The sequence below is a fragment of the Coptis chinensis genome, chromosome 3 (assembly GCF_015680905.1).
Source record: "Coptis chinensis isolate HL-2020 chromosome 3, ASM1568090v1, whole genome shotgun sequence".
Lineage (NCBI taxonomy): Eukaryota > Viridiplantae > Streptophyta > Magnoliopsida > Ranunculales > Ranunculaceae > Coptis > Coptis chinensis.
Window position 1 is genome coordinate 32,625,263 of NC_141458.1, and position 17,945 is coordinate 32,643,207.

The 17,945-nt window shown below is 37.5% G+C and overlaps 2 protein-coding genes across 2 annotated transcripts; both read right to left on the reverse strand.

The window, feature by feature from the left end:
- Positions 1 to 1,189: 1,189 nt before the first annotated feature.
- Positions 1,190 to 2,360, reverse strand: LOC147509232 (uncharacterized). Its single transcript, XM_086597742.1, has 2 exons — positions 1,703 to 2,360; positions 1,190 to 1,635 (listed from the first exon to the last, which is right to left on the reverse strand). Exons 1-2 carry the CDS (start codon positions 2,358 to 2,360, stop codon positions 1,190 to 1,192), a joined length of 1,104 nt encoding a protein of 367 aa, XP_086453868.1.
- Positions 2,361 to 7,504: 5,144 nt separating this feature from the next.
- Positions 7,505 to 14,005, reverse strand: LOC147509233 (glycosyltransferase BC10-like). The gene is made up of 11 exons (XM_086601562.1): positions 13,752 to 14,005; positions 12,841 to 13,360; positions 11,182 to 11,280; positions 10,758 to 10,858; positions 10,589 to 10,660; positions 10,203 to 10,293; positions 9,687 to 9,767; positions 8,689 to 8,748; positions 8,454 to 8,576; positions 8,328 to 8,366; positions 7,505 to 8,005 (listed from the first exon to the last, which is right to left on the reverse strand). Exons 2-11 carry the CDS (start codon positions 13,216 to 13,218, stop codon positions 7,877 to 7,879), a joined length of 1,173 nt encoding a protein of 390 aa, XP_086457688.1. The 5' UTR covers positions 13,219 to 13,360; positions 13,752 to 14,005; the 3' UTR covers positions 7,505 to 7,876.
- Positions 14,006 to 17,945: the final 3,940 nt, after the last annotated feature.

The window sequence follows — 17,945 nt, forward strand, 5'->3', positions numbered from 1 at the left end:
CCAATTAGAAATCTTCTTGGTGACCATTTCCGTCAGTGGCAAGCATTCTTTAATACCCATTCTTGCTGCGGTGAGAGGCAATCCTAGGTAAGTTCTGGGGGCGCACCAATTTGCACTTCCAAAATATCCGCCAATTCCTATGCCTCGTGATTACTCATACTGCCTGCAAGGAGTGTCGTCTTCTGTATACTTAGCTTCAGCCCAGTGCACGCAGAGAAATCATCAATAGTCTTCTTCACTGCCCTCACTGTCTTTTCATCCCCTTTACAGAACACCAAGACATCATCAGCAAAACACAGATGCGTTATGTCTAGTTTCTTACATTTAGAGTGGTAAGAAATTTCCTTCGCCATCACACTCCGATTCAGCATTCCCCCAAGTACCTCCATAACAAGGACAAACAAATACGGTGATATAGGATCCCCTTGTCGGAGCCCCCTACAGCCAGCAAAGTAGCCCTGTGGTGTACCATTAACTATAATAGAATAGAAAGGTGAGGAATAGCACATCTTTGTCCACTCAATGAACTTCTCATGGAATCTGAATCTCGCCATTACTTTCTCAATAGTCTCACAAACCGGACCGTGGTCATATGCTTTGGTTATATCAATCTTGATGGAGCATCTTTTAGTCCCGTGTGCCCGGTTATAGCTCGATAAGCTCATGAGCCAACAGGAGGTTGTCTTGGATCGATCTGCCAGGGATGAAGGCCGATTGTTGCTTAGAGATGATGTCAGGCATATACGGCTTCATTCGGTTCGTGAGGAGCTTAGATACACACTTATAGATGACATTGCAACAGGCAATAGGTCGGAATTCTTCTACTCTTGAGGGAGTTGCACATTTAGGGATGAGACTGATGTGAGTTGAATTAACTCCTCTATTAATTGTCCTCACAGCAAACACCGGAAATGCGGCTTTAACAAACTCCATCTTCACATCTTTGCCAGGTTCTTTTTGAAGAAGTATGCATTGAACCCATCGGCCCACAGGGCCTTATTATCATCCATCTCAAACAAAGCTAGTTGTACGCCGCCGGAAAAATCCCCGCACCATAAGTTCGCACCGTGTGTGTAGTGAGCACTCTTGGGAAGTGGAGCTCCTCCATACTTGCCGCATCACATAGAACCGGGGCTGTTTGCCCCAACAACCCTTTGTAGTAATCTACAAATGCTTCTGATACTCCCACCTATCCCTCCCTCATAATTCCAGTAGTGTCCTGAATCGCCCATATAAGATTCCTGCCTTTTCTCTCTTTGAGCGTCTTATGGAAAAATTCAGTGCATTTATCCCCGTACTTCATCCAATCATATTTTGTTCTATGTCGGAGGTCCTCCCCTTCCATGATAATAAGCTGACAAAGAGTGGTTCTGGCTTCCTTCTCCCGTATGCTTAACAGTCTATCCACTGGATTGCTTTGTTGCTCTTTATGGATGCTCTTGAGCTCTTTCCTTGCTGCTTCTGTCTTCTTGGATAATTCCGAACAGAAGAACTTTGCCCACCCTTTTAGCTTACTCTTTAGATTCTTCAGTTTTTTGGAGGAGGACGAACATGGGGCACCCAAACACTGCTTCATTCCAGCTTGCCAGCAACGTGCCCAAAAAATCAGGATGCAAAACCCAGAAGTTGCTGAACCTGAAAGGGAGACTTACAGAGGCAATATTCAAAATAGCAATAATAATGGGTGAGTGGTCAGACGTGCCTGGGGGCAAAAAATTAGCAAATGAGTAAGGAAAAGACGAGCTCCAAGAGCTGTTTACCAAGCACCTATCTATCTTAGACCACTTCCTGGCAAAGTTAGTCCAAGTGTAGAATCCCCCTGAAGCTTTAATATCATACAATTCAGCTTGGACTAGGCAGTCCGAAAAAGGCCCTGTCTCCCTGGCATGCACCGCCTCCCCTCCAATCCGTTCAAAGGAGTATAAGACATTGTTAAAGTCCCCTGCCACACACCACTCCCCCTGAAGTCCCGAGTGAATAGAACAAATATCTCCCCATAACCTCAGTCTGTCAGCACTTGAGTTGCTAGCATATACCACAGTTAAGAAGAACGATTGCATTGTAGGTAACAGCTCCACCTTGCAGTGAATTAGCTGCTCCGTTTCCATAATTTTCATCAACGAAATAATGCCCGGATCCCATGATATCCATACTCGACCACTTGGATTACTCGTATAGTTGTGAACAAAGGCCCATGAAGGGCAACAGAGGCTGCTGATAGCCTGAAACTTCTCAATCTTGACTTTTGTTTCCAACATACCAAAAATGCACAATTTATTCTCATTTCTAAATTTATTCATACATCTAGCTTTATTATTGTCATTAAGTCCTCGCACATTCCAAATAGCTATCTTCGTCATTTCTATTGTTTGTGTTTCCCTTTCCTACTCGAGCCCCTTATTCTTTCCCTTTCCTTCTTAGGGTGCTTTCCTGCGCTTGTGACCGTGTTATTACTTGCAGGGGAAGCACAGCTGCTGAGGCTGCTTGTTGTGGCTGCTCATCATTAAAGAGCTCCGTTTCTGGTTCAGAAAGGTCATCCTCAATGATGCCTTCTTCCAACATTGTTGCTTCGTACACCACTTGCTCATCCCGAAACTGTAGTTCTTCAGTAGCTGCGGGAGTGTCCCTGTGGATGATCACTGCCGTACTGTGTTCATGTTCTTCTACTGTGTTTTGGAGGATGGCAAAGCTACCTCCACTAACATCCAATGGAGCTGTCTCGGGTTTCGAACCCTTGTGCATTCGCCTCGAGATGGTCTCAACCAACAAGATCCACCGTGTTGCCCTCTAGTGCGCCATCAGCTCCGGTAAAGAGTTTAACACTCCAACATTTAGCTCCTCAGTTCCTTCCCTAACATCTTGCGTACCACCCTCATATGGGACTATTGCCCTGCTACCAATACTCAAGCTCACCTCTACAAGAGCAGTAGCCACCACTCTTTCTCCCTCAGCCACCTCTCCTTCCTCTACTGCCGGCTCCCTCAAGGTATCACCTTCATGAGCACACTCTTGCACAGTAGTATCTACATTAGCTTGTGACTGGCCGCTATGCTGAGTATTTCGTCTTCTCCAAGCTCGACCATTTCTTCCACGACATTCGTCTTCTAAGTGCCCAAACCGATTACATTTTTGAAGCAGAAACCGGCCTCCATGGGTATTCTAGTGGGATTACAACCTCTCGAAGTTCCCCAGCACCTTTGTTAGTACCTCCTTATACTCATGATTCGGGGAATTCAATGCAAAACCTCGCAAATGAAAGCCTTTTTTCATTTGTCTTTGTAGCGATCCATAAACATAGGTGTTCCTCCGACTAGGCTCGCGAGATAGGACAACCCATCAAACGTCCACATTTCCTTAGGAACATCCATCAACTTAACCCAGACCGGTGCCGAGGCAACCTTGTTTCTGTAGCTATCCACCTCTACTGTCCAAGGCTTAACTACAAACACTTTCCCAACTATAAACACTGGTCCTTCTTCCAGCACCATTTGGCGGTCTTCAGAGCTGGTAAAGCTCATATAAAATAACTCCTTATCCGTAGTTATTTCAAACGAACCCTTCAATTTCCACTTCTTTTCCAGAAACTCCTTAACCATAAGAAATGGCAGTCTTGAATCCAGGAAATACCCCACCAAGTATTCATCCCACTGTTGAATACCTTGTTCTATCAAGTCCTGAGGGAATTGTGCAACTCCATTAACTAGGACTGGTGTGAAGGCTTTAAGAGCTACAGTCGCATCTTGTTGACTCCCATTTCTATTAAACAGGGCACTCCATGAAGTTGGGCGACTTCCAGCTTGTCGGTTCTGGGTGGACGGTATTCATTTGTCGGTTCTTTGGATGAAGCCATGCCGATGATTACAAAGAATAATAGCGTCCCAAGCTTATGTATACCTACTCGAACTTGCAATCTTTGTTCTCGGTGAAGGATTTTACAGAATAGAAGTTAGCTGTCTTAAGCAAACTCACACTGTAACTCAGTGGAGGATTTTACTACAAAAGACAGCTACCAAGAAATCTTTCCCGAACTCACACGCTCAAGCAATGAAGGATTTCACCAGGGAAGATCAGACAATGAACACAAGCGGAGGAGGATTCCTTGACAAGAATAATCTTTGGCAAGAATTTCCTAAAACAGAAAGAAGCCTAAAGGTTTTAAGATAAGAAGCTATCGCCCTCTTTGGTTTGTTTCTAAAAGCGGCAAAAAAAATGGGCACTGGATCACTTATGCTGGTTAAGTTATATCACCTCCGGGTTCCAAGCTTTTGGTCCCCATTTTCAATCTACTTAAGAGTGACCAAGTGGAGGTGGAGAACTTTGAGTGTTCTCTCCACTTTTGTGCTTGGAAGATAGTCCCACATTGCCTAGCCACCACTAACCTTGTTAGTAGGTAGTGGCTTGGCTATTGCCTAAACTTGTTTTGCTTTTGGAGCAAGTTTCGGATTTCTGTTTCCAGTAGATTTCCTATTCTGTTTTTGGAAACCGACTGTGACTCTTTATATAACTAGGACTGTGCGTCCAGATCAGATATACTTACAGAAACATATCTCGCACAAACCAAACCTTAGCTTCTCCTTGTCTTCTTACTGTCAGCCGCTAGAGGGAGTTATTACGCCGTTCTAGAGAGAAGTCTGATTAGTGCAAAATCAGCCTTCTGTAACCATTGAATCCTATGAGGAAAAGATGCTATTGTAGCCTTTCTGCACCAGTGGAAGGGGCGAAATCTTCTTTAAGATTGTTAGAATAGTTGTATGAAAACAACAACTAGAGTATAACATAAGGAACATTAGACAAACAGTGAACAACCAAGGCGCGGATTAGGCTGTCCTTAAGGAAAGATTTCGCCCCTTCCAGTGGTGCAGAAAGGCAATAGTGGCGTCTTCCTCACAGCATACAATGGTTTAGCAGGCTGACTTGCACTCGAATAGGCTGTTCTCTAGATTCTCTATGGCATTTCATAAACCCATTTCTTTTGTCATATCCTATTCCAAAATAGTGGGAGACTATAAGTATTTTGAAATAGTGGAGGATTGCTGGAATCTCTTGATGATTAGTATTTCAAATTACTATTCCTAGTAGGAGTCATTCTCTGATTTGGAAACCGAGTGTCTATTCCAAATAGGAGTCTTTATTTATTTTGGAAACAGACGAACTTACCTTTATATAAACAAGGACTTTGCGTCCATAAGAGGTATTTCAAGACAGAAACACGTCTTGCACTTCTAAACCCAAGCTACTGTTGCTGCCAATCTTCTTCTCTTCTTACTGTTAGCCCCCACAGAGAGTTATACTGCCGTTCTAGAGAGCAACCTGTTCGAGTGCAAGTCAGCCTGCTAAACCATTGTATCATGTGAGGAAGACATGCTTGTTTGCCTTTCAATTTGGAAGGGCTTAAATATTTCCTTAAGGACACCTAATCTGGCTTGGTTGTTTGTTTTTTTGGTCTCTGTTTCTTTCGTTTCTACTCTAGTTGTTGTTTTCATACAACTATTCTAACACACTCCACTCCACTTCAGTTCTAAAGTAGCAGCACTGCCCTCCACACCACTCCACTAGGCTTTTGTTCGGTTGGGAAGGTTGAGCATCATATTTCCTAGTACTACTTTTTTCCTTCAATAAGCTAACTTTTGTATTAAAAAGTGTAAAAAGAAAAAGAAGAGAGGGTGATTATGTACAAAGTTGTGCGGATGAATTTCTGTGCAAACAGATTCATACCATACTAATCAAATCTTAAATAAGCCTGTCCCTGCATTTCCAAGTACTACTTTGCCACTCTGATCTATGGATAGACACATTGCTAATGTTAGACACTATATTACTCTAACTGAACAAACTTCAGGGATTTTTCCGGGTTTTGAGATGGCGAATTCATCAGTATCACTACTATAAGAGGGAAAGTAATTAATATATATGTAAGTTGGCTATATGAAGCATGCATGAACTCAAAATGATGTCTGTAGCTCACTGTATTGTTCGATGTTCTCATACCCATCTACCATCTAGTTAAAGAGGAAAGATTGTATAGGTTCTCTTTTCTATTTGCTGCTAATCAAGTTTATTTCACGCGGAACTTGTAAGGGTACTCCACTACCTCAAAGCTAAAAATCTGTTGTCGTTTTTTATCATCAACTAAGCTAGTAGTAGTAGTATCTATATCAGCAACAATTTCATTATGCGAAAACAGTATGGACTCCAATACAAGAGTCGCGAGGTCTTGGAAGGAATTAGGACCGCAGTGACTAGCTGAAGAAGCTTCATAAATAAGATCCAGAATGTCCCCTTCCCGAATTCGGAGATAAAATATATGCCAATAATAAAATTGGGATTTCCAAAGTCCACAGTTATAAGAGCCAACCTTCGGTCCCCGATGTCCCGAACTTTGTTCCGAAGTATGCTCTCTTTGATCTGATGCCAGGAGGATTGTTACGCAATTTCCCATTGTGATCAATTTCGGCTGGCTTGCTAGAACACTAAATATCATTCTCAAATTCCTTATTTTCCACATTAGCCGATTCCTTATCCTCATGTGTCTGTGCTTTGCAACAGATGCTCTTCAGACTCCAAATCCAGCACAATATCAACAATAGGAGAAACCCCAAGTGCATTCATCATTCTCTCCTCTTTCAAATATACATTTCAATTATGAAGGCTTGACATCAAATCCTGAAGGATCATTTAACTTAATTGGGCCATAACGCCTGCCGCAAATGAGCATCAACTAAACCAGATTCCAAAGTTTCATCAGTGTTATCAAATTCTAAACCTGTCGCTATGTGTTCGATATCATTGGCTTCAGCCATTTAGAGTTTGGTTGGCTTGTTTATTTAGGATGTGTATACACTGTGGACTTGGGTCACTTCGGACCCTCGGAGCTGCAAATAGAACGTACTGAAGAAGCGATGCCCACAAATAGCTTGCACAGCAAGTCATAAAATCAAAATCAGTACATGCCTGAATGTCTGATAGCCCAACTTAACTTTTTTATCAACACAACACAAGAACCAAGCCCATCGGCCCTAAGTTGGGCTTTATATATCAGGCTGGATGCCGTGCAACGACTATGCCATAGAAACAGATGGTCCACTTCTTTCAATTTCTAATTTAGTTTTATCATTTTATGCGGACAGAAGCTTCAGACTTCGCTGATAATTTATTGAGATGATTATCTGTACAAGTGGATCTGAATCAGAGAGGTACATTAGCAGATTTAAATGTTATCTTACTTTCTCTGTTTCAAAACTTTTACAAGATACTTGGATTTTCGACTGAATTATCCAACAGTTCAAATATAAATTTTCCCCTTGGGCCAAGTTCCAAACCACTTCGGTAGCAAATGACCGGAATATAGAGAGATAAACAAGGACGAGCTGAGCGTAAGACCTCGATTGATATGGGATGATAAGTAGAAGAAGTAATGGGTTTAGACTTTAGAGTGACTGATGGGCAAATATGTATTTATGATAAAAATAATTAAGAAAACAAGAGAATATGTAAGAGGATAAGAAGCAAGAAATTTCAGTAACTTCATTTCCTGATTTACAAAAATCAAATTGCATATAAATAACTTCCCAAAATTTCTGTTTTAAACGTATAATCACATCAATGCCAAAAATAATGAGAGAGGGATGGGAGAGGCACCCAAAAGTAAAACATCAGTGATCAGGCAAACAAGGTGCCAGCCTCTCCTCAAGCCTCGAAGTCAATAAACCATATCTGCACTGCCAATCTTCCTTCACGTTTAAGAAACTACTCAATGGGAACTTGGAGCCATCAATTGTGTGGCTTCTGACAGCTTTTTAATATTTACGAAGAAACCGAGGGAGAAGAGTCGATCGCCACTGCTTCGACAAAAGAATAATAATCACAGGTGTCCCATTCAAATTTCTGTGAAATTGGAAAATAGATGCATCAAGTTATCCAGTGTTTCAGGGTAGAATTTCCTTGCAAATAAATAACATGATCGCTTCATCCCATTCCACATGCAAGGATTTCGCTGAACTTCCCTCTGCAATAACAAACAGCATGAACCAATATCTTTCTTAATGATTGGAAAGAGGACCAGAAAATTAGATTGTACACAGTACTAAAATTTTGATGTTATAGTATACTCAAATTGAGTGCAGTTTGATTAAGTCAGTAGCTGAGGCTGAGAATCCAATTGAGTGAGATTTTTCTTGTTGTTAGTAATATCACAATTACCCATTTTTAGCTTAATAACTTCAAAATAATCAGCTTCAACAACTGGGATTCATGAGTTTCCAATGTTGAACTAGTGAGATACAGCACATTGAACACGAAAATCCATATCAGTGAGAAATGGAACATACCGTTTCATCACTTGTTACATGCAGACTATGATCAATAGACTGCAAAAGAGAATCAAGTCAGATAACTATAAAGTTACTAGGTAAACATCATATAAAGCACTACAGGCATGACTAAGAAGATCATACTGTAATGTTCTTTAGGAGCTCATAGGTAACCTCCTTAGCCCGATAAGCTTTAGGATGCCACTTTCCTTCGGACCAATCAACATGTGTGACTGACCAGTTCGCAATTCCACCTGGATCAACCATCTGAAAATTGAAATGCATTAAAACAAATAAAGAAAAAGAATTCGAAGTTAAAACTAGACTGTAAACAATGGGTTCGTCCGAACGGTAAAATCAGTTGAGTGCAATGTCTCACATGGAAGAGTGTTGGCAAGTAATGTTCATCAGCATAGCAGTTTTTCCCCTCCATACCAGGCTGTGGAAAACATATAGAAAATCTTTATTAGCAGTTTAGCACAGTTCATTGCAATCTGCTGGCCATAAAAGTCATGATATTCCATGATTTTTACCATCAGATAATCATCTACCACATACCCATGCAAAAGGGTATTTTACTCTTCAAGAGGGACATTAAAAGACATTTTTTTACGATCAAGGCTGTGTACGATTCCATGTATTAAGATTCCCGGAAAATAAAGGGTTATTTTTATAAAGATAGAACAGCAAACTCAAATTGTGGTAGGTTGTAAACAATTTCGTGGGTAAATTGTTAAGAGGGAAATCAATTTAATAATCACATTCTTTCAAAGCTTTGAAATTCAAGGAAAGCAACTCCTTTGAATGAGAATATTCGTTTTCCTTATATGACTCTAGCTGGTGGAATAACCTCCTCTTCTTCCCTCTCTCTCTTTCTCATTTTCCAGGAACTAGACACAGCTCAAGTTTGAATATTCAGTTTGAGCTCAACTTCTCGTGCGTTGACTAAGTGTTAATGATGTTATGATTAAGTAACATTACTAAATGCTTTTAGCTACAAACGTTCACGTCAAAACCTCTAAACTCTGTGGGTAGAGAATAGTACTTAAAAAGGTTCTGGGGTAGATTCGAATCCCTAAGAGGACTTCAAGGTCGGAACATTTGTCAGATGCTTTAATTAATATTTCTATATTTGGGCGTCAATCTTTGAGGTCTTCAAGGGTGAGTCATCAATGACCTCGTGTTAACATGAGCACACTCAATGGGACACAATAACAGTGAGTTTTCCGTTTTCAGTTCCACAAATCCTCCTAAAATAGTGTGCTTGTCTCTTCCCTCAGAGTCTACTCTTTGATCAGTAATTGTTGTTATACCAAAGAAAAAAAATGACGAAAAACAAAAACCCATAAACTAAAGCATGTTTGAGCACAAAGCTACCTTGCAGTAATGCTTGAATTTATTGTAGTAAAGACTGTCTGCCATAGTAAGCATAGCATGCTGTCGCTTCATTGAGAACCACTGTATATATGTTATGCAAATTAGAACATTACAGAACAAGAGAAAAAGAACACTTATGCATGAGCTAGCATTTTGCTTTGTGTGCAGTGTCGGGATAGGTTATCCATACGCATTCTTGTACATTAGTATCCAGTATCCCCAGGTTTTTAAAAATAAAAAAATAAGTTGAGATTTACCCATCTATGTGAGCATGATCTCGTCATCAGGGAGATCACCATCACACAAAGATCGGGGCATTAACCAAGCATAAGGTAAGAACAGTCAAAGATAATTGTGACCTTGTGGCCAAGAAGCTTTATGGAGAAGAATTGCATTCTTTATGCATTTTGAGTTTTTAACGCTTCAGCCAATAACAAAAAAACTAATCCAGTGAACTGGTGCCAAGCATGCATGCCTTAGATCAATGTATATCAGACCCTGGCGTATATGAAGTACCTGTGCACCCTTCCTAAACTCCTTCTTTTCCACTTCAGGTAACATTTGCTCAGAATACCTTCCAGATCCATGTGGACCAGGATCCTCGAAGCTGAGGACAAAAAGGAAATAAATTGCATAAATTGGAGGCCAAAAAAGGGGCTAAATAAAATGATTGTGCATCTATTCTAAAGATAACGTTTAACCTGCCAGATCCCATATTTCAAGCAACAAAAATATGTAGTATAAATATTTTGAAGTATATTCGGCTTAAACTAGCGAAATCAAAGTTCCACAAGTCTGGATGGATTTCCAGTGGGTTTTCAATTAAATAAGTTTAAGCATCCTATCAAATTTACAGATATGATTAACACATAATTCCTAGCTGAAATGTGTAGCCAGCTTACCAGTCAATAAAGCTGAGATTTGTATCGATCAGATAGTTATATACATAATCAAAATCATGCAGTGGTACGCAACTGCAATTCAATAAAGAAAAATCAAGAACTGGAAGACAGCGCCATCAAACGAATTTCACTGAAGATAGGAGAAATGAACTCTAATGAGCCAACTCACCTGTCTGATAGCAGGACAAAATGCTGGTTATCAGGATCTTGAAGAGCATTTGCCAGAAGTCTTCTTTCTGCATCGACCATAGAAATTTTTCCCCAAACCACCTGCATGTAATTATGTCATTACCATGCAAAATAACAATGAAGGGCTTGAAAGTTGAAACCACTTTAAAATATGACAGTCATGACGTCATTAATCTGATGTTTTATCTTCTACATAATTTCTTTAGGATGCATCACTGATTTGAAATACTTCTATTAGTTGGACAAAGAAGACGGCCCTTATAAGGGAAAATTCATAAAAGGTCCATCTCACTTCATTATGCATCTAATATCAAGTCTATTCTATGTAAAGGTAGAGGAGCCATTCCTTGAAAACTCAGTAATTCCATTAAAAGATTTATCATTTCACAAAAAAATTCACCAACCTTATCGCTTCGAATATCTCGGTCGGCAAAATAACGACTCGCGTGTACTGGCTTTTCCCTGGATGCATGAATATATATAGAAAATCTTTCATCATGGCCCTGTTAAAACACATAAAAGTCTGTTGTAAGATCGAATCATAAGATGCAATTGACCACCAAATTAGATATGAAAATTAAAAACATCTTATTACAAACTGAGAATTTAAATACACTCACAGACAGATCTTTTATCATCTTTACTGCAACACGTCAACTAGTTTTTGGGGTGGTAATACGCTACATTGATCTTTACTAAAGTCATAAACAGCTTAGATATTTTGAATCCTGCTGTGCTTTTAATTTTACCTCATAGATAAAGTAACTGTGACAATAACAGATGATAGCATGACATGTCTAATCTCTACAAGTCTTTGTTTGGACGGTTTGCAAAATTATATATTTCTGCTATCCCACTACTGAAGTAACATGCCTCGTATAGTGTACCATCTTCTGCAGTTCTAATCATAATCTGACTGTGATGTGCATATGCCTGTGCCCAGTGTTTAAAAAAAACTCATATGAGCCTCAAGGCAGACTGCCTTTATGAGGCTTGAGGCTTAAGCCTCGATCACGCTGAAATGACAAACAAAAATAAAATAAAATAACTTTTAATTCTTTATGGAGTTGAACAAATTTTCCTATGAATAAGGTTGTTTTGCACGTTGAACAAAGATTGAAGGTGCTTGTGAGGAGAAAAGGTAATAAAAAATAAATAATATATATTATTTTTTTGGATCTTGGGTTACTCTCTGCTGTTGAGGCTTCAGCCTAAGTTCGCTGAACTCCTAAAAGGTTTAAGGAACAAGCCTCAGTGCGTTTTTTCTAAACACTGCATGTGCCTCTGTGTGTTTCTGTGTCTCTGGGGTATGTGTCCATTCTACAACTTTATGACGGAATAATTGTCTATCTATACATGTTTGACACACAGAAAAAAAAATATGTCCCTTCACACATCTTCACAATAAGACCTGCATAGGGTCAACTCAATTATTTTTGAACTACATTTCTTTAAAATAGTTGAAGAACTGACAAATTCTCATATGATGTCTTCATTCTTCTCCTTTTCTCAAACCAGGAAGTGCATGTTCACAAGAGAAATACTACACCTCTTTGAGAGTTGTGGCTCCCATACCATGCTACAGTATAGTTGACACAAAAGTATATTCTTGTAGTAAAACTGTACCAAGAAGGTAAGTGGAAATGTAAACTACCCCATGGCGTAATCAGCATGTGGTAATCTCTCCATGTCAAGACTGAAGCTTAAATTTTGCTCCAAATCTTAAGGAGACCAACATGGAAATTTTAATATAACAATTCTAATAACCTAGAAAAAGTCTATTAAGCAGTTCCAATATCAGATGTAAAAACATATAAAGCTGATGACCACAGTTAAGTTTGACATGGTACTGATGAGTGTTAAGAAATCAATATGATTCCACATATTGCAAAACTTAGATCTTGTAGAAGGCCAGGCTTTGCAGTCCAATGACAGTATACAATCAATTTATGCAGAAAAAGGCTGGGATATGTTGACTCAACGTTGAGAAAGAGAAAAAGGTAATCACCATTTGAACAGGAATAAAGTACTAAACATCAAATAAAGAGGGGAGAAAACCTTACTCGGAAAAATTTATCCCAGAGCCTTTCAAATGGTAATGAACCCGGAGTTAAGAACATAAAAGCAACTTTGGGGTTCTTTGATGGAAGAGGAGGTGTCAGCAAGATATCCCTAATAACAACCCGAGTCGCCAATTCGTCATCTGTATACTCCCTAACGGGAGTGGGTGGAACCCACTCCATACTCTTACAGTCACCCGTAGAAAAGATATAACAAGCTGCATAGTGTCGCGGTGGGTAAACATAAGCGCCTATACACAACACACTCACCAAAGAAATCAAAACAATAATCCACATTGGCCTTTTCAAGGGAGGGCGATGGCGATGGGTTGGCATGATCAAATCCCAATTGCCTAACCGCAACCCCGGATATGTCTTCATTTAGAGCAATCACCTCATAGCAGTATCTATACACATTCCCTTTTTTTGAAAACTCAATTAACTTATATCCACTACAGAAAGCTGGTCAGTAATTAACAACTTGAAACAGCAGATCTGTAACAACTGACCCAACGAATCCGAACTGCAAAACCCAAATTCCAAAATCAATATACAGTTGCATCTGCTAAAACAAATGAACAATAAGGTCAACCTTAAACAAAAACAAAAAAGCATCCTCTCAAAAAGATATTCAAAACAAATTAATATGATCTTCCTTGAGTAACAATAAAGATATCCTTAAAAAAGGTTATAAACTTTTATAAGTATCACTCTCTGTCCTCCTCCACACATCTTTATACAACAATTAATTATGTTCTACAATCCGTCATTTATAAACCTGAGCTATTCTACATATTTCCAGCTCAAGAACTCAAATGTTGGACTCAAAACAGATCAAATTTCAATGAAATCAAAACAAACATCAAAGTCAAACCGATCCAAAATAAAAACTGTTTTCTAACAAGAAACATTACCTCGGAAACTGCACTTTTGCCTTGTACAGATCTCGACGTGTCAAATAAGGCAAGAGAAAAAAAAAAAAGAAAGAAAGAGATCTGAGATGGTTTTCGAGATCTAGGGCATAAAAAAACAAAGAGAGAGAGAGAGAAAGAACGAGGAAGAGGGACAAACAAAATAATAATATTATAATAATATTTTTTTAATTAACTCCCTCCTTAATTTCCTGATTTCTTCTTTTTCCTTGGTTCCAACTTCCAACATATCAGCCGGCGCTATTGTTGTTGTTATACTGTATTTTAGGGACCGTATAAAAATACGTTGCTCTTGTGGAGACAAAATAAAAAATAAATGTGCGACTTTGAGTTTTCTGAACTGGAATCAACAGTGTGTACTTAACCTGTCAAAGAACAAATTTCGATTACGATTTTTATTTCTAAGGACTTTTGGAATCTGATCGCATGTCACGTCCGTAGTCAATGTTTTCATAAAATGGTAAAATATCAGACTGATTCTCTTCTATAATAAGTCACACATCCAAAAGCTACAACTTGACAAAAGTATTTGTGTTTTCTTTTTTACCCTAATAAAAGTTTTTTTTTGGTAGTCAAAGACTCGAAGTCATTTTCGTTGCACTTTACTCGGTTAGGAATAATAAATGGGTACGTTAAACTATTGAGTTGAATCTTATAAAGCGAACATTTCTTTCATGTTTTGATATGTTAATCACTTAATTTGCACATATACCTGTGGAGGGATGGGCGATGGAAAAATTCAAGTTTCCAGATAAGTGGATGGACGTGGATTCAATTGGATGGAAGTTTAGCATGTAAAGACCAATCAAATTAAAGTAAACACAATTTGGTCAGTTTTGGACGGAAGCTTATAGGTCTGTCTATCCTTAACTTATTCAGAGACAATAACAACAAACTAATGAAGACTGATGCGTCAATGAAACTACAAAACTACCCTTTGACTCCTGAATCGTGAGCACAACTCCGAAACTTCTGGATATGGCACATGATATTATCCATTAGCTAGACAATATTCCGCATACCCGTCTATGCCATTTCTCTCCGAGAGCTTTCTTTATTTTCCTGTCCTCCTCTCGCAAGAAAAATAAAATGAAGGGCGCTTAACTAAATATATATTGGGGTTGCTCTATTTGGATATGATATTTCCAAACAACCATACAGTTTAGTTTTAATTTTTTGGACTAAAGCCACCAAAATCTTTCTATGTGTTTCTTCAATTTTCTTTCTTTTTTTTTTTTTTTCTTTTTCTGTCTCTCTTGCTAAATATATCTAGGATGGGTCTCTAAAAGATGAATAATGAATCTTTTTATCAACCACTGGACGAAGTGATTATATGGCCTATAAATTTTTTATCTATGTTTGGTAGACTCGGTAGTTCAACATTCTACTCATAATATATATGGTTATTTTCTACGTGTGTTTGCATAAAGGAGGGAAGAAAAGCTACATTCTAATAAAATACAATTTGTTTCACTTTCTTCTTTTTTTTTCAAGTCTATTTTATTTTCTAAAAAGGTCATGCTAACAAACTAGATGTCTATATGAGAGTTAAGAGCATCTTTAATAGTGAGACCTCAAAAACACCAAACATATTTAGTCTAGACTTCAATTTTTCAACACCAAATGATGTGTCTTGGAGGGATTTTTCAACACCAAATGATGTGTCTTGGAGGACCACAATGAAAAAGAATATGAAAATCAATGACACAAATAACACATAACTATTAGTTATTGATGTTTTTTATTTCTTTTGAAGGGAACCACAAACTATACATTTAGTGAGAAGCCCACACAGTGTTGGAAAAGCCAAAAACCTTTACGTACATTTGATACAACACTCAAGCAAATACTAAATTTGAGCCCATTTGGTATTTGGTTTGGTGTTTTTTTTTATTTGGTCTCTCCACTAAAAATAGTTTTTACTAAATTTTTAAGAATTTGGTGTTTGGTATTAAATCGGTGTCACCACTAAAGATGTTCTGAGTGAGCTGGGTTTGGTAGTATTGTAGAAGTACACACCTTGCTTCAATCGAATTAATCCAAGTCCATTTTTTTTTTTCTCAAGGAATCTTTTTCTTCCTTAAATTGGAATAAGCTTTAGGCCTACATGCAGATTCAACATATGTATCTGCCATTGATTGATCTCCAGGTCAAATATCTAATTTGAACCAATCTAATTCATCCATATAAAGCAATATGATCATATGATTAGTTTTGGATACCAAATTAATTACAAATGCCATTGATATAGATTTATGACAAGATTAGTAGGTTAAATTTCGAATGGGAATGAATTAAGCAACATATTTTGGCAACAACTTCTTCAAATCTCAAGCTACTAATAAAGGACAATTAGGCTAAATTGTAGATTGGAATTCAATACGTCATGACAATATTATATTTTTCTTTTTTCACCATGCAGTCACTTGCACTCTGTAAGCTAGAAGTTTGGATGTTCAACTTTGTAAGCTAGAAGCATAAGTTATACTAGTTTAATTTGAGAGATTATGGGCTTCAATTTATGAGAGAGAGTTTGTGATTTCTTCGGGATTCATTTGTGAGTGATTGTACTCTATTTGCTTCTCTCTTTATTAGTAAAGTTCTACTCTTTTACTTAGTGGATTAGGCTAACACCAAACCACGTAAATCTTAGTAAGTATTAGGCTCACTTCTATTATTGGTTATTCGTTTTGCATTGGTAAGTATTTTTGATTAATTGTTTTGTTAATTCCATCACCACATATATTCAATCTTCTTTGTCCAATTGTCACGCTTCTGCTTTCGTTTGCGTAACACTTCACATGTACATAACTTCTTTGCGAAAACAAATAAGTTTATCTATATTAATATAGACATTTAGATTTAATTAATAAGAGAGAGAGAGAGAGAGAGAATAACAACCCCAATTTTTAAACAACACAATTTATATTATTGGAATTGAAAATAACTATTATATTATGAAGTCTAGCTTGTTCTAGAATTTGTTTAGCTGTTGTTGATTTTTCAAAATTGTTTTTACTTAAATTTGTTTGTTAGAACTTTTGTGGGTATTTTAGAATCATTTTTGGGCTTGAAAACATTGTTAAAATTTACCCATTCATATAGGTATGGACCTTGGGTGTTTTCAGACCCATTTGAGGCCCATATGTTAACTTAAACAGACTTAAAACCTTGAATAAAGAATACCTGAGAATTTCCTCTATAAAAATCTTATTATTCAAAAACAAAACCCACCCTAACGTCCATTAAAAAGAATATTTTTGATTGAAAGAAATAAAAAGAAGTGGAAGAAGAAGAAAAGGGATTGGAGAAAAGAAAGCATTGGCATTCTTTTGCAAATTCAATTTCATGTGAGTAGTCTAAACCTTATTATTTTAAAATTTAATTGATTAGTTATCATATGAATTATATTAGTGATTACCTAAATTTATTTATTGGAAATTTGAAGTGAAAAATTGTTATGTTGATCAAAGCCAAAAAAGAAAAGAAAATGGCATACTGTGTTAAGTTACTGACGTTGAGATTTCTTTTGATATAAATGAGTTTATATGGTCGGTGGTGTCTGCATCACTTATTTGCTTTTGAAGTGGCTTATAGATATGAGAATAAACATTTTGAAGTGTTTATGAATTAGAAATAGCTTATATATATTATATATATATATATATATATATATATATATATATATATATATATATATATATATATATATGAGAACTAAGTAGTTGAAGCGTCTGTATGAATTATTTGCTACTGAAGTGTCTTATATGGCCGGTGATGATCTAAGGAATATTTGATTGTAACAACTTGTGCTAACCTTCATGATATTTAAAATATGAAATAAATGGTGATGATTACGTAGGAATATGTGGACTTAAATTCTGTAAGTCCAAGCAGGAACTGTTTTGACTACCTAGGAGGTACACCTTAACTTGTTGGTCACCTAGTTATAATAAGGTTAAGCTAAACTAAGTCAGACATTCATGTGCATGGGCCTTAACCTATATATTAGTTTTGAATCTCTTTAACTATTGGTTCTCTTTTGTATAATGAACCTACAAGTCAGACTTATACCAAGTAATATGCCTAACCTTTACATCGGTTTTAAACTTATCTCTTAATTTTCTTTTGGTATAAAAGACATACTTGAGCAATAAACCCTTCTATTAAATTAGA